Genomic DNA, 18775 nt, shown 5'->3' on the forward strand with positions numbered 1-18775 from the left:
AGAGGAGCTGGAGACCCACCAGGGCCCCACAAAGAGGGAGCCAGGAAGACGAAGATGGTGGGCAAGCAGAGGAGAGGATGACTCCAGGCCGGGCTGAAGGACAGGAGGGCGCCTGCACACCCATGGGCAGCTCTCTCTGGTCAGAGACGTGAAGGGCGTTCACACAGGCATCAACTTCCTCATTACTGGACCCCAGAAAGAGAAAAGGTAACTGGAGCGGATGAAATAAAGAGCCCAATCTTCCTGGAATCAGAGCAAGACCGAGGGGCCACTGAGTGTCAGGAAGGAGACAGAAAGAAGAAGGTGCAAGTCACTTACAAGGACGTTTAGGAATGCAAGACATGAACAGAAAGGTCTGAGAAGCTTTCCTTCGGAAGCCATAAGCATCCCACAGGCACCAGTGTCTTTAAAACAACAGTGAGCGTAAGGTCTGGGAAACAACAGTCAAACTTGGAATTTTATACCCAGCTACGTTAGGTTTCAACATGCGGGTGAAGGACGCAGCCCCACCTGGAGGTTCAGGAGGGTGTGCGGGACATGGGGAGAAAAGGCCAAGAAATGACTTGGTAAGATTCACTCCCACCTCCCCTGAAACCCGAGTACCCACAACCATCAGAAGTAAGTTGGTACCTGGATGACCCAATGTGCCGGGCTGGGGGGCCCGAGTGAGCGGGAGCCAGCATGTCCCCCATCTTGTGCAGGACGTGGGGACAGGGACGTGCTGGGACGTGCATGGCGAGGGGAAGTGTGAGTGCAACTCTCCCGAGCAGGCGTCACCATCAGAAGCAAAAATATTCTTATCGTTTTATTTATACTGGACGAACACTTTCAAAACCAGCGGAAAAAAAGTTTACCCAGCAAATAAAAGACAAGGAAAAGAAAAAAACAAAACAGTAGCAACAACAGCAAACTAAAGAGGAAGGCTGGCAAACAGATGTGCAGCAAACTGGTAACCCCAGCTGAGAACACAGTAGTAACTCAATGGATTCAAGTCAACGAATAGACACACTGATGAAGTTAAAAACAATCAGCAATTTGCCACTTTGGCGAGAACCACTTAAAACAAAAGGTTAACAGAGACTAAAAATAAAAGACAATAAAAGGATGAAAAGACACTCGCTGTGCCAATGGGAACTAGAAGGAAGCTGAGCCGATGTCACCACAAAAAAAACTGGGTTCTACATCAAAAAGCTGCATAAGAAGAGGAGTGTGGGAAGGTGTCACGGAAGTGAATGGCTCTGCCTCATGAGCGCCCTGGGAGCTCCGGCCGGACCCTGGCCAGTGGGGGTGGACGAAGAGTCAGTGAGGTCGTGGCTTCTACGACAGACACCCTGGGGCCTCACGTCCGAGAAGTCCTTCCCAGGACGCACGGAAAACTGACAAGACAGCCAGGCAGGCCGCTCCAGGGGCCAAAGAGCCGCCACGGGAGCAGAGCAGCACCAACGCTGACACGAAGCACTGCCCGCGACGCCATGAGCCTGGCCTTCCTGATGGCGCGTCTCCATCCCTCCATCCACGTGCACGGACTCGAGAACATCCCCCGCGTAGAGAGAGAAACCAGGAAGGAAATGACACAGCACTGAGAGCTGGACGCCAGGGGAAGTGCTTCCTGGGGGAGGAAGGGGAAGTGGGAGGGGGTGGGAGGGGAGAAGGGCGAAGAGGACGGGTTGGGAAGGCTGGCTCAGGCCACCATCAGCTCCGGGCTCTCTGCAGCAGGGCGGGCAGACCTCGCGGCCGAGTCCTCCCGGTGTCTGCACGCGGCCTCCCTGCGTGCACGGCCGGCGTGCTGTCTGGTGCTTTTGTAGATGATAGCAGGTGAGTAGCTGCGACAGAGGCCTCATGCTGCCCACAAATCCAAAACCGTTTACCCCAGGCCCTTCACGAAAAACGCCTGCCCTGCCTGCTCCAGACGCCCTCCAAGTTTGTGCACGGCCCTGAGAGTACGGGGTCCATCCCTGCATCTCAGGTGCCCGTGGCTGAGAGTGGAGGACATGGGGCAGAGCCACTTGGCGTGGCAGGGTCCACCTTGGACACCCGGCAGCACCCTGAGCTCTGAGGCCTGGGTGCTCTCGGAAGGCTGGTGGCGACCCGGCCCCGTCAACAACACATCCCGGGTCCAGTCACAAAGCCTTCCAGATGCCCCCACTCGGGATGCCGACAATACAGCGTTACCAACTGGTGCAGACGCCGACACGGGCATGCGCACACACGGGGAGGCAGGACTGATAAGTGGCTGCTGTGGCACTCATGTAGGTGGCTACAATCGCAACCCAAAGATCGATACGGGAATTCCTAAGAGTTACAAGAATGAAATATATTTTTCATTGATTTGTTGTTTTAAACCATTAAAAAGATGGGTGAGCGTGTTGAAGCAGGGTAAACACTCAGAGCACTAAAAAAACACTACCGTTCTCACACTGCTGTAGAAAATCAATCTCCCTGACACACTTTCAAGGTAAAAGTCCGAAAAGCAGACGTGTCCCCCCGGCCCCGGGTGCTGTGTTTTCGGGGAGAACACTGAGTCCGGGAGACCAGAGGTCGCAGGTCACGGCGAACCCCGCCAGCCCCACCCACCCGCGCGGGGGCGTCTGCCTCAAACACAGATCTCAGCTCAAATCTGCTCCCTCGGCGGCTCTGAGGAAGAGTCATGAGAATGCCCAAACCCCCTGGGCTGGTTTAAACTGACCAAGTGGCACCTCCGTGCCTGCAGCGCTAAAGCTGATGGGGTAGGCGGGATCGATGGCAGGAAATGGAGGGGCGGGGGCTCCGCGTGGAGTTCGCTGCGAGCCTGACACTATTGATTTTACCTAGTTCAGCTGGCCTTGTAATTAAAATGTAAATTTGAGAAAGAGATTATGTCCTGACAGAAATGGTGGGATTAACGGGAAGATAAAAGCCCCTCAGTGAAAATTCAGAGAAAGAGATGAGAAAGAAAACGGGCACCCGTCTCCTCAGCTGTGGATTTAGACCGAATCTACTGCAGTCACCTGAGTTTAATTGAAAAACCAGTGACAAGACTATCAACTACAGTTATAAACTGGTACGCCCAGCACTTCCTGCAGTGGCCTCGTGGCCCCGAGCTCTGCGCTCCAGACCAGGCCCCAGACCCCTCCAGGGAACGGGGGGACGGCACCCAGCCCCCCACTGCCGCAGGACAGACCCGAAGCTCAGCAGGTCCTGTCATGCGAGGGCTCCCAGGCTGCCTGGCCCACGAACAACCAGGGGATGGCTCAGCTCCGCTCTGTCACACCTGGGGCCCCGCTGGGAAGACAAGCAGTGGGTCAGCGACACCTGGAGGTGGTCACCCACAGTGGTGCCTGGCGACCTGGGAGCCTCCTGGCGGGGCTGGAGCTCCCTCGAGGCGGGCGGCCAGGGGAGACCTGGGAGGGCAGTCATGGCACCCCAGGGCCTCCAGCACCCCTGGCAGGAGGCGGGCGGAGGCTGCACCCTCAGGCACCCAGGGAGGGTCACGTGGCGCAGACGGCAGGACCCAAGCACTGAAGGGCCGTGAAGCTGGTGTGGTAACTTGGTGTGACACGCCTAACGGGTCATGTCCTCACACTCCAACTGCCTGAGCGTCTAAACTAACAAATTCACATCTCATCTCACACACTCCGATTCAAATCAACTTGTCCACTTCGCCACAAACCCCCACGCGATCTTGGTTTTACTAGCTCCCTCTGGATAAGAGATGCCTCCTGTGCAGACAAGGCTTTTGGAGACTTTTTGGAAAAGAAAAGAACGCTACATGGGAAAGACAGGTCGCGGGTAGCAGGGCTTCTCAAGGTGTGTCACTGCTCCTGGGCCAGATGTCAGGCTGTGACTCCATCAACGGGAAGGAGGACACCTCCTGTCTGACCTGTGACACCCCTGAGAAATGGAGACTGGGCAGCAGTGGAGCCCAGAGAATGTGGGGTGGTTGCCCCCCACCCACAGAGGCGGTGGCCTCCCCCCGACTCCCTCCCGGCCCAAAGGGCCCTACCGCCGCGGGCACCACACCGCGTGCCCCCAACACCCTCCCCCAAGCCCAGGAGGCACTCCCTGCTCTGAGGGTGCCCTTCCAACCCTGGACTCGCTCCCGACAGCTGAGACTTCTGTGACCCCAAGCAGGGCTGCCCCTCACCGTGGTGGGGCCTGAAGCTGCAGGGCAGGGGGGTCAGCATGGGCCCGTGAGGTGGGTCGGGGGCCTCCGTGTGTGGACAGCCTGGCCGCACCCACAGGAACTGGCAGCAGGGCCTGCCCACCAAGTGGACAGCGAGAAGCTGGGGAGGGCCTTGGGGCGGGGCCCAGGCCAGTGAGCGCCCCCATCAGGAAATGAGCATCACGTGGTTTTCCATGAAAGCGGCTCCGCAGGGCACCTCGGGACCCAGTGGCACAGACCCGGGGTGCCTACCACGGCCAGCGCCCTGCTTGGCGGGCCCCAGGCCGGACGTGAGGTCTGCCCCGAAGGGCAGCGTCCCGAGTGGGACCTCCTCCCGGCCCCAACCCGGCCCCTCACCATACTCAGGCTGCAGGTGCTCAGGGACGCAGGCCTCGTACCCCTCCTTCTCCGGGACCTCCACGAAGTCCTGGTCGTCGTCGTCCTCGTCCCTGTCCCCCGGGGCTGCCGCCTGTGGACACACCCCCAGACCTGTGAGTGGACACCGCAGGCGGAGACCCGGACCACCCCAGTCCTGCTTCTGTGGACTTTCTCCAGGTTGGGGTTTAGCGTTGACGAGACGGCCGTGTTTGAGGTCTGCTCCCGTCCCTAACCCACACGAGCTGCACGCGCTCCTCCACCGGCCGGCCCTCGGAGGTGCACGGACGGGCACTGCTTCAGCCCCCAGAGCCCCGAGACGCAGGTCTCACCCGCACAGGCAGGGCCTGGATGACGGCCCTCCATCCAGCTCCAGCCAGGCCAAAGCACCTCATCCTACTAGCTCCCCACCTGTGCGTCCAGCGGTGCCGGTGTGACCACAGCACTTCTGGAATACTCTACCCTCCAGACGTCTTGTTAAAAAACCACCGAAGAGGAAGCTTCCTCTGGACAAGGCCAACCTCCTCGCCTGCTCTGCGAGGCAGGGTCACTGTGCTGTGCCTGGAGCCCACCCACCCCTCAAGCCCAGGGACCCAAGAACCACCCAGAGCGTTCAAGACCCGTCCCCTCCGCCTCTGCCCCCACCCCCTCCTGGGCAGTGCCCGGCTGGGTAGGAGCGGCGGGGACACTGAGCATGGAGGGCTCACCTCGTGGGGACCAGAGGGCCCTCCAAAAAGCAGGACGACCGAGGGCCTCGCACACATGCCAACGTGCTGGGGCCACGTGCAGCATGAATGAGGTGTCGGCAGCCCATGCTGCTCAGACCCGGAGGCACAGCCCCTCCAAGGCCAGAGCAGCCTCCTGCTCCCCTTCTCCCTCACCCATCCTCAACGACCCCCTGCACTCCAGGACAGGGCGTGGGGGCCTGTCCTTCCTGAGAGGGTCACGCCAGGAAGGCGCCCAGAAGCCCGGCCCCGCTGCCAGCGCCATCCTGAAACACTCGGGGGGCGCTGCCTGCCTCCAGCCTCTCAGGCCAGGAGGGGCTGCTGCCCCCAGGCCCACCCGAAGGAAACGTCCAGAGAGGTAGCCCGCTGTCGGGGTGACAGCAACCGATGGTTGTATCCATCAGACTTGCCCTCCCCTCCAGAGCCCATCTCGACAGCAACGCCTCAGGGGCACACAGGCACGCCAGAAGAAGGATGGAGGGCCCGGCCCGCCGACCCCCAGGGCAGGAGGCCAGCCAGGCCGCAGCCGCCCTTGGCACTGCCAGGCCCGAGACGCCCCACGCCCTGCGGACCCGGAATCCACGGAGGAGCTGCCCGGGAGGCCTAATCAGATGCAAATGCACCGAGCTCGGGTACAACCCGCGGCGTGCGTCTGGGAAGCACGGAGACATTAATCATTGGAAACTGTAATTTTTGTTATCGGTCTAACACTGATCAAAAGGGAAGCCTGTCTCCGCCGCTGACCTGTGAAACGTCCCAATTATACTCTTTGGAAATGACAGGGGCACTTAACTCCGGAGCTGAGCAAATGACGACGATCAATCACGTTTGAATAACAATGAGCCGCGGACCTGAAAATTATTTCTGTATAGAATCTACCCAGGAATTTATGAAAGGTGGAAAGCAGCCCAAGGTTTTAGGGCATTACGGTCCCGGCTAGTGCAGTGCGTATCAAACACTAAACAGAATTTATGTGTTTTAATTTTCTAAAAGGTAGATGTGGACCGGGTGCTACAATGCATAACACGTAGTGCCAGACTTTAAATATAGGGCTCATTTTCATAAAATATTATGTTTATTGCTCACACCCTTGAATTTCACCTGGGACTTTTATTAAATTTTCATTTCCTAAAAAATAATTAGCTGCTTAGCTATTAGGAATTATATCTTCTTTCTCCCCAACTAAAGCTGTTTATCCCTGTGATTAAACACGAAGCCCTGGCTCCCTCTGTTCTTAAATTCTCACTGACGGGGCCGTGAAGCCGTATGGCACCCAGGAAGACCACCTAGCCCTCAAGAGCTGACTCCTTATAGCCCCCGGCCAGGTCCTCGGGCACAGCTTTGCCGTGAGCGGCCCCGGGGCCCTCGTACGAGAGCTACCTTGGCCATCGCTGCCACGCTCGGGTCCTAAACCCCTTGGTAGCTGGGGTGACCCTCAAACCACGGCCCTGCAGAAGGAAGCAGGGGCTTAGCTGCTGATACTGAACTCAAGCTTGAATGAACCCGTTCTCGAGTTCTAGTTCACACGGGCTGGGCTGGGCTCTGATGTCCTGAGCACACAGCGGGACCTTCTGCGTCCGGCTCTGGGCACACTACCCGCACAGGAGAACAGCAGTGCAGATGTCCCGAGGCACAATCCCTGAGGCCGGAACACCTGGGGCCAAGGGCCTGTTCAGAGGAAGGAAACCCCCTGCCCACAGGCTGGACAATCCTCTCCAGGCCTCCAAAAAGCACGTGGCTGGGGACACCGAGGCCCAGGAGAAAGCATCCACTGTGCTCGAGGGGCCGGCCCAGGGGTCCCAGGCAGTCGCGGTGGCAACCTCCCCTCAAGATCAGGTCGGATGCCACACTGGGTGTGGGCAGAGGCACTACGGGCAGAGCGGGGTGAGGAGAGGCCCGGGGATCCGAGGAGGAGGCCACGCCCTAGGGAGGAATCGGTTGAGGGCTGCTGGCCTTCGAAACGGGGCCAGACTCGCCAGTGGTTCTCAAGAGCAGTTCGCTGGGAGCTGAGCTTCCCAATCGGGAAGAAAGACCACCAGGCATGCTTGAGAAAGCAGCCCGCCCTCGTCTGGGGGCCAGGAGGCCATGCCAGGCCGCCCCCGGGGGTGGGCCCACCCTCCCTAACAGGTCAAGTCCCAGGGCCTCGGAGGCCCGCGCAGGCGGTCCCAGCCCTGCGGTCAACGGTCTGGGTGAGGGCCAGGCCGCAAACTGAACCCTCCCAAGGCCGCAGGGAGGTGTGGAGGATGCCCTGGGCTTTCCTCTGGTTTCACACAAATTGATTCTCGCCCACAGTTAAAAGGATTTAGAAAAATGAGGCTCCACGATCATAATTAAACAAGCAATAAAAACAGCTAAGATATACAATGTAATCTGTTTACAGAAGTAGGGCAGCAGGTTACTAATTACTTGAGAAGGATGGGAAGAGCCACCTCCCAGGTCTGCCCGCCCAAGGCACGCCTGAGATACAGCTGGACCATTAAATAAATTTTGTGCGATCTAATTAACTCGGGGCGCCATCTCCATTACTTTTCACCCAAGAAATCACTTTTGTTCAGTTTCATGTGTGTCTGTTTCCCTCTTTTTAAAAAAAAAATGATGTAAGGCCTCATCAGACAAGTGAGCTCCAAGCTGCATTTGTCTCCGCGGCTTGATGGCAACGCATTTAAAACCCCATTCTATCTTATAAACTAAAAATTAAACGTGCTCAGCTGTGATGGTCGTCATCACATCTGCTATTTATATGCTAATGCCCTCCCTGGACGCGGTGCAAATTGCCCAGCCGGGCCAGTACCTCACGCGCATCCCCACTGCCGGGGCGCACCTCGGAGGACAGAGGGCGCGCGGCGAGCCCCACGGGCCGCGAACAGGAGGCGGGCGGGGTGTGGAGCGTGTGCTCACCCCCTGCACGGGGGCCTGAGAGCCGCCAGTCAGACGGACTGTCCCTCTCTCACCCACTCCCACGCGGCCGAGCCCTGGGAGCTGCCCTGGCACCTCGGCCAGCCTGCTGGGGGAGCGCAAGGAGGCCACCAAACGCCTGGACATCCGCTTCCAAGCCAGGGCCAGGTGGCCTGAGTCTGTTCCGCGTCCAAATGGGCAGCGCTCTCCTCCCGGGCGCCCCGACGCAGCCCTGACGCTCGCTCTCCTCCCGCAGCACAACCTCCTAGGAAGAGCGAGGTGCTTGCTGTGCCGCCTCGGCCTTGGCGAGAAGACCCAGGCGGCTCCGCCTAGACTCAGTCTTCCCACCTGTAAGAGGACAGTGAAAATGCAATCGACCGCACAGGGCTGATTTTGGAATTAACGGGACCGCGTGTGTAAAGTGTTTGGAAGACGGCGGCCACCCTGGAGGGCGCTGCGGCGATGGGCTGCAGGGCACGGAGGGCCCAGGGGCTGCGGGGAGAGATGGCTGACCCCGCCCCCCCCAGCAGCTAACACACTCCCAGTCCCGGTCCTCGCGAGAACGTGTGCCTCCCTCGGCTCCAGCCCTCACGCAGCAGCCTTCAGCGCAGTGGTGATGGAGAGGGCACGTCACCAGAAAGGTTGTTTACTGGCCCTGCCGAACACAAGGTCCTGACTGCCGGCTGATTTAGTTCCCCTGCTTCCCTGCTCCTTCCTCTTCACCTACAGGAAGCCAGCACTCAGCTCCGGCAACAGAGAAATGCCTCCAGCGCACAGCACAGCCGTGACAGCAGCCTGGCCTCGGCCCACGCACCTGCCTGGGCGACCAACAGGAAGAAAACCTCACCCAGAGTTAAGAGAAGTGATCTCCACTTTTGCAATGAGAGGGGGCGTGTCTGAGTTAAAACCCTGTGGCTGCCACCTCAGACCACCAATGGGTGAGAATGAGAGCATCCGCGCGGGCATTCCAACCGTGGAAGCGAGAAACCCGACAACTGAGAACACACCCACACTGTCCACAGCTTAAACAGACTGATGCTTGGATTATTTTTTTCTGACTTACTGGTTGGGGGAAGATTAATATTTTGTTAATTACACAATACAAAGTTAAGCGGTGATCGTAGCTACAAGTTAAACAGCAGGCAATTTAAAAGTTTTCAAAGGATTTTTATCAGTTCAAGGGATGTAGCAGCCACGGATTATTAGACCTCTCCTCTAGCAGCAGAACTGGAAACTAAATCTACCAAACGATGCTCCGTATCGATCTAGTTAAGATTTATCCCCGGCCCGCTTCCACAAGGAACTGGGACAGACACTCTATAAAATAAACGGTTAAACGTATTTAAGCTGTCTTAAGTATTCTTTAAAGACAGAACGTCTACATCAAAAGGAAAACAATACGGCAACACACAGACGAAACAAGAAATCTGAAAAAAAGGTCCTTGGCCTGGCTGCAGTCAGGCTGCCCAGGAGAAGCCCCTGCACGACCCACAATTTCCACAGTCGGAGCCATCGTCTAAGCCTCAGCACGACCTTCACATCAGCTTCGGTCTCTTCCACGTTTGTTAAAATTCTCAAATATTTAACCACACGCTCCCAGCTCAGCTCATGCTAAGTGGGGAAACACCAGGCAAAGGATTTAAGCCCCGGACACTTTATGTGAAAACAGGCGAGCGAGAAAACACTGGTCCGTAATTCTAATCACCACTGGGCCGCATGGAGCGGACGCAGGTGTGCAGATACCGCAGCCTCATCTATTCTGGGAAGCAGGCTGCCCGAGCGAGCGGGGCGCTGCCACTCAGTGGCCAAGCCCCAATCGCTCCACCAACAGGCCCGCCGCCGCTGCTGGTGAACGAGCGAGCACGCTCTCCAAGGATTCAGGGCCTTTGGAATCAACTCCTGCAGGAGGCTGACAGGGCAGCGCCACTCCCACACCCGACCACGCGCCCACCCCGACAGACCCCGGCCACCCCAGCTCGTGCCCTCTGCCGCCTCCCTGTACAGGGTGCGCTCTGACCTGACCGTGTCGTCACGTGCCTCCCAGGCTTTGGGGCTGCCCGGCCACAGTCAAGGATGCGTTGATGCTCAAGCTGGAACCAGACCCAGTGGGCCGCTCGGCTCGCTCCCAGCAGCTGGCCTCACCTAGTGGCCCTCAAGGGAGCCGTGTCAAGACATCTGGAAGGTTCTGCTACCAGTTCTGGGCTCTGAGTCTTGCCGGCCCGGGCAGTGCTGGCTGGCCCCAGACCCGGAGGGACCAGCCTGCGCTGCCCGGTCTCTCCTTGAGGCTCTCCCCCAAAGCCCTGGCTGCTCCAGGACGCCTGCTGCTCAGAAAAGGGGGGAGCTGCCCCAGCCCCGCCAGGCACGGTGAGGAAAAGGCAGCCTTCGAGCAAGACAGGCCCGTCTCAGGTGCCTGGGAAGGGGGCCCACGGTGCCAACCCCTGATCCACCCCCTCAACTGCTCTCGGCCCGGCCTTCCACCCTGACACTGACCCGGGAGGCCGCTGGGGCTCAGAAACACCCCCCCCAGACCCGAGAGGACGCACGCACCAGACCAATGCCTCCCCGGGGCCCAGAAAGCACCCTTTCTCATCGTGAAACAAGTATCTCGGTCAAAATTCACAGAACTAACTTATCTCCTGTTCAGCTACGCACCGAGCAAAGCCCTAGCGGCTGCGGAAGCAGGGCCAGGCGCCAGCTGATGACCAGGCCTCGTGCCCGCGTGTCTCGGGAGGAGGTCAAGATCGCCCTCTGCCGGCCCCCGGGGGCTGCACACCCGCAAAGAGGAGGGCGGGGGACAGCGCTCGGCTCGGAGACTCTCAGAAACTCTCGCAGGGCCCGTCCCCGCGGGCCCCTGGGGGCAAGGACGAGGCACCAAGGCCCAGGGGGCTGGCCACTCTCCCCTCTAAGTCTGAGGGGCTCCAAACTTGACCCTTTCCTCAGCAAGGAACAGCACTCTCCCCACCCCAGGGCTTCCTCAGTTAACAGAGAGGGAGCCGGGGGAGGGAGCAGGGGGAGGGACCTGCCCCGCCCCCGCCCTTCTCCCCCTTCAGGTGCCACAGCTCAACCCTGTGGGGTTGGGGCTCTGGGTGTCCCTGCGGCGCAGCGCACTCTGCTGCCTCTTTTCTCTTTGGTTCTGACCAGAGGCTTCTTGGCTCTGATCGCTGACATAGCTGTGGCTGTCACCTCCCCCCCACCACACCCTCCAGCTGTAGCAGCTCCCCGCCCCCCCCACGGCCCCCTGGAACACCCTGGGAGAACCCAGCTCTCTCGGTCCCTTTCAGGCACGAAGGTCCAGCTCCTGGTGCAAGCCCACAGGAGGCGGCACGGACGCCACCACCTCTGAGGCTCGGGGTCACCGCATGGGGGCCTGGTATCTGGGAGCAGGTGGTTTTACCCCTGCCCAGTCCCCAGGGCCCCTGGACCAGGGCCACACGCCTGCGCCCGCCCCACAAGCCTTGCTGGGGACACAGCCATCGAAGATCAGCTCCCCGCTCCCGAACCACGTGGCACCTGGGAGGCGGCGCCATATGCCCAGCAGATGGCAGGCCTCGAGCACCCTCCCGAAACTGGGCACTAGTCCCCACATCCACCCCACTTGGCCACCCTAGACTGGGACACTGCTCTGTGCGTTAAGAGACATCCTGGTTTTCCGTGTCCTGCAACCATCCTCGGCTCCAGCGCACGGACGGGAGAAACGCCCAAGGCTGGAAGTTGCTACCGAGTTCACGGGAAGGGGCCCACTAGGTGCTCGAGCCGGGCGGCAGCCTAGTCTCAGCAAGGCCGCCTCCCGCACATCCCTGTCTGGGCCCTGGGAGCCCCCTCCCCAGCTAGAGCCTTCCGCCCGCCCGCTGCCCAGCCCACTTCCCTCGCCCTCTGCCAAGACCCGGTCCCAGTCCCTCCACGTGTGGCAAGAGCCTGGCTGTAGCCTCTGGTGCTCAGTCCAGGGCTCCCGCTCGGGGAAGTCGGTTCCCAGGGAGGAGGAGAAGGGACAACTCTGGGGCCCCAGGGACGCCTGCTTGCTTAGGAGGCCGAACTGGGATCAGAGGAAGGTCCCCTAGCTGTCCTCACGGGCGGACAGGCTGGCGGCACTCACCTCCCTCCTGCAGCCCTCCTTGGGCATGACATCCAGCTCCCGAGATCGCCTCAGGGCAGTTTCCAGCTCGGCCTTCAGCTCGATGGCACCCTCCAAGTGCCCGCCATGCGTCCCTGCGCGGGTGAACAGCTGCGAGGACGGGGAATCACTCAGCAGGCCGGGCAACCCCCCTCCCTCCCTCCCCCGGGGTCGCCCTGGCACCCGCTGCCCACACGCCCAGCCCACCTGGACCCAGGAGCACACGGCTGGCAGGAACCTGTTCTGGATGAGCCTGAGAGTGTCCCGGACCGCATGCATGATGACCAGGTTGTCCTCATCCTCGTGCACCTTCAGGCTGTCTGCGGCAAGCATACGGCTCGTCAGAGGGACCACCGTCCAGGCAGGTCACCGGGCACCCCAGACGGGCCATCCGCACTGCCACCCACCCTGCCCCGGCCCTGCATCACCCGGGACCCCAAACCCGACTCCCTAAGGAGACTCACTGCCTTGTGATCTCGGCCACAACAGACTTAGCCTGACCCCAACGCCCCCCTCCGCGCCAGGCGGTCGGGAGATCCCTTCCCGCACTACTCACGAACGGAGGCTGCACCCACCCCTGGGCCCCAGGGTCCTCCCTCTGAGCTCCGCCACGCCCGCAAGACTCAGCCGGGCACCCCAACCTCTAGCACGCCCCTGCTTCCATGTCCCCGGCCAGAGGGCGTCGGTTCCTTGGGGCTTGCAGGGCTCTTCCTGCAGCCTGGCTGTCCTCCAGCCCCACCCAAGGGCCCTGGGCCACATGGGGTCGGATGGGGGGTCAGTGCCCCTGCCCCACCGGTGGCTGGAAAGCAGGAGCCACGTGAGGCCAGCCTGGAACCCCATATCATCACAAACATGGTGACAAGCTGTCACTCGATGACTTCTTCCTCCCAGCCACCCTCCAACCCCTCCGCAGGGGCACCCCATCACTGGCGCGTCAGGCCCACCCTCACCGCCGGGCCTGGGTGCCGCAATGAGGGCCGCGAGGCAGGAGCCACAGGACCCACAAGCCTAAGTCACCCCTGACCCCACAGCTCGAGAAGCCCGAGCTCGGGGACGCGCCTGGGGCCGTGGCCAAGGCGGCCTGGCGTGGGGACAGCCCGCACCTGAGGAGAGCTCCACCTCGAGCGTGTATCCGCGGGAGCCCAGCCCGTGGTGCCGCACAAACCCTTCCGGGTCGCTGTCCTCCGAGGGCGGCCCCGCGGCTCCCGGGCGGCGGGCGCAGATAGCCAGGCTCTTGCTGCAGCAGGGCTGCTCCTCGTCCCTGCCTGCCTCCTCGGCCATGGCGGGCAAGGCAGCCCCCGGGGTCGGCTCAAGGTCAAAGGGCACCAGCAGCTGGAAGCAGCTCTCCAACTCCGTGAGGCAGTTCCGGATCTCCCTGGACATTTCTGGGAGAACGAGACGGGGCTCGCTGGGTCCCATCAGGACTTGGCCGTTGAGGGTGGGGATGCAGCCAGCTGCCCGCCTTGCCCCCCACTGCCTCCACAGGGGCAGGCAGGCGCCCTGCTCCAGAGACCACCCGGCCGGCCGCAGCAAGGCCATCCTTCAAGACCTCCTGGGTACCACCCTCAGTCCTGACTCATGCTGCGACAGCGCCCGGCGGCGTCTATGGACACCCAGCGAGAACCTCTGTGGACAGTACTTCTGGAAGACAGCAGCCAGCCAAGGGGGCACACCACCACCGTCCTGCTCTGGCCGCCCCCCACCCTCCCGGCATCCCCCCCGGGCCGACCACCCCTCCCTGCTCTGCGGCTGTCCTGAGGCCAGGCCTCCTCCCCAGGCGCTCCCCCAACGGCTGCCCTTCACGGGAAGGGCTGGCCAACGGTGGGGATCTGGGGAGGAGGCCGGCAAGACCACAGCTGGGGGGTGGGGGAGCGTCAGACACATGGGGTGCGCAGACCACTGCGGGGTGCACGGCTCAAGCACGGCCGCCGGGGCCGCGGGGGAGGCGTGGATGGCCTGCAGGGTGCCTCTTGCTGCCCGGCCTCCAGAGGGGAGGGCTGGGGTCTGTGGCTGAGTGCCTCCCCCAGCCCCCCGCCAAGCCAGCCTGCCCACTTGCCTCCCCACCCCACCCCTGGCGGGGACCAGGCCCTGGGACGGGAGAACAGAGAGCTGGGCGGAGACCCGAGCTCTGCCTGGGAAGGTGCAGCGGGCGAGCACGGGGGCACCCCCGGTCCCCACAGCTCACCTTCCATCTCCCGCGCGGCCCGCTCAGACCTCTCCTTGTAGATCCTGTCCAAGCGCTTCTGTTTCTCCTCTGCTCGCCGTCTCTCCGCCAGAGTCCTAGCGTCCACATCTTGAAAATCTACCTGAAAAGTTGACGTAAAGATCACACCTGACCATCATGAACCCAAGTAAAACAAGAATCAAAAACGGGCCTAAGGGGGCTTCCCTGGTGGCGCAGTGGTTAAGAATCCGCCTGCCAATGCAGGGCACACGGGTTCGAGCCCTGGTCTAGGAGGATCCCGCATGCCGCAGAGTAACTAAGCCCGTGCGTCACAACTACTGAGCCTGTGCTCTAGAGCTCACGAGGCCACAACTGCTGAGCCCGCGTACCACAACTACTGAAGGCTGTGTGCCTAGAGCCTGGGCTCCACAACAAGAGAAGCCACCGCGACGAAAAGCCCACGCACCACAATGAAGAGTAGCCCCCGCTCACCGCAGCTACAGAAAAGCCTGCGCGTAGCAACGAAGACCCCAGGCAACCAAAATTAAATAAATAAACTAACTAAAATTAAAAAACCAAAAACCAAAAAGTGGCGTAAGGGAAGACGCAGCCGCGCCAGCTACAGCCATGAGCTCTACGGGTCTCAAGTTCACACGCGCTGTTTTAACACACACAGCGACACACTCAGCTGCGATGTTTAACCCCCCTTATCCCCCGGGAAGAACACAGCCAACGGCGTCTACTAGTAACATAAGACGTAAAAGGCTTCCAGCCCCACGCGTGCTGCAGGCAGGCAGGCAGGCAGCAAGCTCGCTCCAATTAGCGGGAAGGAAGGCTGCTGGCTGGACCGAGGGGCCTGAGAACACGCTCGAGTGGACCCCTAGGGAGTGGCAGGAAAGGCAGCAGCCGCAGGGCCGGGAGCACGGGCACGTGGGGGAGGCTGGCGCTACCGGTACTGGTAGGTACCATCCACCCGGGCCGGCCAGAGCCTGTGGCAGCCCAGGCAGCAACTCACAGTGAAAGCGGGGCACAGCCCGAGCGCAGAGCCCAGCACAGAAAGGGCTGCGTCTGAGCAGCTGAATCTCCCTCCTTCTTCTTTTTCATCTTTCCTAGAAACCAGGTCCAAAGGCTCAGCACCACCGACAGGTGGGGACAAGCTGCGGCTCTTCCCCCAAAGCTGCTCCTCCTGTCTTGGGAGCCCCGGAGGCCCGCCCCCTTCAGTACCCCCGGGGGCCAGGCAGGTCTCCCCGCGGGGAGGGGCAGCGCAGCTTGGGGCCTGCCCACCTGTTTGTTGTGCGTTAAGAAGTGGAAGCCCAGGGCCAGCTTCTTATAGGCTGTACCATACTTCTCGTTCCAGCCGCGGATGGCCCGGGTGGCAGCCTGCCTCAGCTTCTGTGCCACCTCCCTGGGTGGCGGCAGGGGCCGCTCGTGGTCGGTGCCCAGTGTGAGCTCCAGGAACTCCTGGAAGTTGGAAACGACTAGCATCCTGAAATGGTGAGACCTGGTGAAGAGCTGGTCCAGGACCTGGAAAGCGGAGAGGCGGACCTCGGCGTGCTCCTGGCTCAGCTGGGCCATCAGCAAGTGGTAGGTGTGGCCAAGCTGCTCCTCCGAAGACCTGGGGACACAGCTGTCCTCACCAGGCGCCTGACGCACCCACAGGTGGCGGGGACGCGGGCCCTCCCACCACCCTCTGCCCTTCCTCCAGAGCAAAGTGGACAAACTACTGCCTGCGGGCCACACCCAGCCCCTGCCTATCTCTGCTTGGCCCACAAGTCAAGAACGGTTTTTCCTTTTTTTGGTTAAGACAAGTCAAAAGAGTAACACTTCCTGACGTGTGAGATTCAGCATGGGTGCCCAGTTTTATTGAGACCCAGCCAGGCCCATTCATTCATTCAGCAGCTGACCGCCCGTCCACAGCCCAGTGCCCACAGCAGACTTGACCGCCTGCGGAGCCTGAAGGACTCCCCACCCGGCCGGCCCGCGGGTAGAGGTCTGCCGGCCGTGCACTCGCGTAGCAGAGACCCCACGTCCCAGCACCCCCAGAAAGCTCTGTGGGTCTCTGGGAGCCGCCCTGGCAGGGCTGGCACACACCCTGACCCCTCGTTGCTCCTCCTCCCGGCCATCCCCGCCCCTGCATACACCCTGCTGTTTGGGGGGATTCTGGGGTGTGCGGCAAAACCTGATCTGAGCCTGGTCCCAGATCTGGGACCTTTTATCGAAACGTAAATCACTAACACGATCGCTTAAGTGCTCCTGTTTTATAAACACAGGATAAGAATAATCAATAATTCTCCTGGCTTACATTCGCAGCATGAGAGGCCCTCTACAGTGGGAGAAAAGAAAGGGTGGTGTTGAAATACAGGTCCTGCAGAGCCCACCTGCTATGATCTCTAACCTTCCTCCCATCCTTCGTTCCAACAATAACTAATCCATAAGTCACACGCGTGCGCTCAACACACACACACACACACACACACACACACACACACACACACACACACACACACACACACGGGAGAGAAAAGACACAAACCACAGCCCTGCTGTGTTCTCCCCCATGCCGCACAGCCCCACCTGGGACCGCTACCCAGAACACGACCAGGCGCCGCAGGGCCCTGGGGAGACGTCCTGGGCATGACCCTTTGCTGGTTCTTTCCTGGCAGAGGATCGATCGTGGGGACAGGCAGGGGAGGGCGGACCCCGGGGGAGCCCCACGATCTCCCAGGGCTGTCACGGGCTTGCTGAGGCAGCCGTCACCTAAAACGTGAACGCTTACAACGTACTTGCAAATTTTCTTCAGCTCTTTCATTTTCTCGGGATTCACTTGGGGCTCTCCTGAAGTTGTGGGGAGAGAACAGACACAAACCACAGCCCTGCTGTGTTCTCCCCCATGCCGCACAGCCCCACCTGGGACCGCTACCCAGAACACGACCAGGCGCCGCAGGGCCCTGGGGAGACGTCCTGGGCATGACCCTTTGCTGGTTCTTTCCTGGCAGAGGATCGATCGTGGGGACAGGCAGGGGAGGGCGGACCCCGGGGGAGCCCCACGATCTCCCAGGGCTGTCACGGGCTTGCTGAGGCAGCCGTCACCTAAAACGTGAACGCTTACAACGTACTTGCAAATTTTCTTCAGCTCTTTCATTTTCTCGGGATTCACTTGGGGCTCTCCTGAAGTTGTGAGCTCTTCCACCAACTCTGAAAGTTTCCGATCCATGTGCAGAAACCTGGAACGCAGACACGCTAAATGACCACCTAGTACTTCAAGGCTCTGAGTTTCATTAGCAAATGTTTGCTAGGCTCCACATCGGGGTGTGGGCGCAAGGCTGGGTCCTCGCTCCCTGGCCTCTGGGAGGTGACCCCCGATGCTAAAATACAATTCTACGTGACGTTCCAAATCAGACCAACAAGACCTTTTTGGGGAAAATTTAAAAAAGAACAACAACACGTGAGCTCTGCAGATGTACGGTCCGACCCCACCAGCGCGGCAGAGGCTGCAGCCCCGGCTGTTCTCCGCCTCTGGCCACGCACTGCGGAAAGGCAAGCATCAGAACGGTCCAAATTGCACTTAGTTAAATTAGCTTTCCCACAGGACCGCCGCCGCCCCTCTTCCCTCGCCAACACCACTATCCATCCGAAGGCCACAAGGTGGCCTCCACACCCGGAGCGAGCTGCTGCGACTCGACCTGCGCGCGGGGAGCCGCCCGGAGGCCGGGTGAGGAGGAGGCCGGGGTGCCCGCGCAGCACTTGAGCAGGAAGGAAGGGGCCGGGGTCGCCCTGAGCCTGGGGCGCCGAGGACGCCTGGCTGGCTACAGGGCTCGGCTTCACCAGTGGAACGAAGGGCCGGGAAGGTGGGCGCAGCCTCTCCCGTCGCGCCCGCCAACAGTAACATTTATCGTCGCCGACCCTCGGCGGCCGGGGCGGGGGCCGCTCTCCCGAGCACACGCCAGCACCCGGCTGCCCACGGCCCTGTCAGGGCCGACTCCGCCCCCGTCCTGAAGTCCGGGGAGCGGCCGGACTGAGGAGGGGGCGTCCGGGGAGAGGGGCGGTAGGGGCATCACGGCGGGGGACGCAGGGGGCGTCCCCAAGACAGGGCTCGCCCTCCGGCCCCCCGCCCCCGCCCCGTCGCCCCTGCCCGGCGGCGCAGGACCGCGGTACCTACCGGGCGACCCGGCCGCTCGGCTCGCCTCACCTCACCCCACCCTTCCGGCGAAGGGCCCGCCCCCTGTCACATGCCCCAGATCGCGACAGTCATTGGCTCGCCCTGGCCCGGGCGGGGCGGGGGCGAAGGTCTGCCCGGCCAAGATAGCGTCTACGCCGCGACGCCGCTGCTCTCAAGTTAGCCCGCCCCTTCCGGAGGAGGCCCC

General features: G+C 61.1%; 1 protein-coding gene across 4 annotated transcripts in view; it reads right to left on the minus strand.

Moving 5' to 3' along the window:
• Positions 1-18258, minus strand: part of UVSSA (UV stimulated scaffold protein A) — a 30028-nt gene extending 11770 nt beyond the window's left edge. For 2 of the 4 annotated variants that reach the window (XM_055086275.1, XM_055086276.1), the window contains exons 1-8: positions 18095-18258; positions 17528-17635; positions 15696-16026; positions 14433-14553; positions 13351-13632; positions 12455-12567; positions 12230-12358; positions 4499-4610 (exon numbers count right to left, since the gene is read on the minus strand). In XM_055086275.1, coding sequence (XP_054942250.1) covers positions 4499-4610; positions 12230-12358; positions 12455-12567; positions 13351-13632; positions 14433-14553; positions 15696-16026; positions 17528-17625 — 1186 coding nt within the window. In that variant the 5' untranslated portion in view covers positions 17626-17635; positions 18095-18258. Of the gene's footprint in view, positions 1-4498; positions 4611-12229; positions 12359-12454; positions 12568-13350; positions 13633-14432; positions 14554-15426; positions 15526-15695; positions 16027-17194; positions 17252-17527; positions 17636-18094 lie in introns of those variants that run through there. The other 2 variants (XM_024119494.3, XM_055086277.1) reach the window with 2 other exon arrangements.
• Between the last annotated feature and the right edge of the window lie 517 nt (positions 18259-18775).

This window comes from Physeter macrocephalus, chromosome 7 (genome assembly GCF_002837175.3).
Source record: "Physeter macrocephalus isolate SW-GA chromosome 7, ASM283717v5, whole genome shotgun sequence".
NCBI classification, from domain to species: domain Eukaryota; kingdom Metazoa; phylum Chordata; class Mammalia; order Artiodactyla; family Physeteridae; genus Physeter; species Physeter macrocephalus.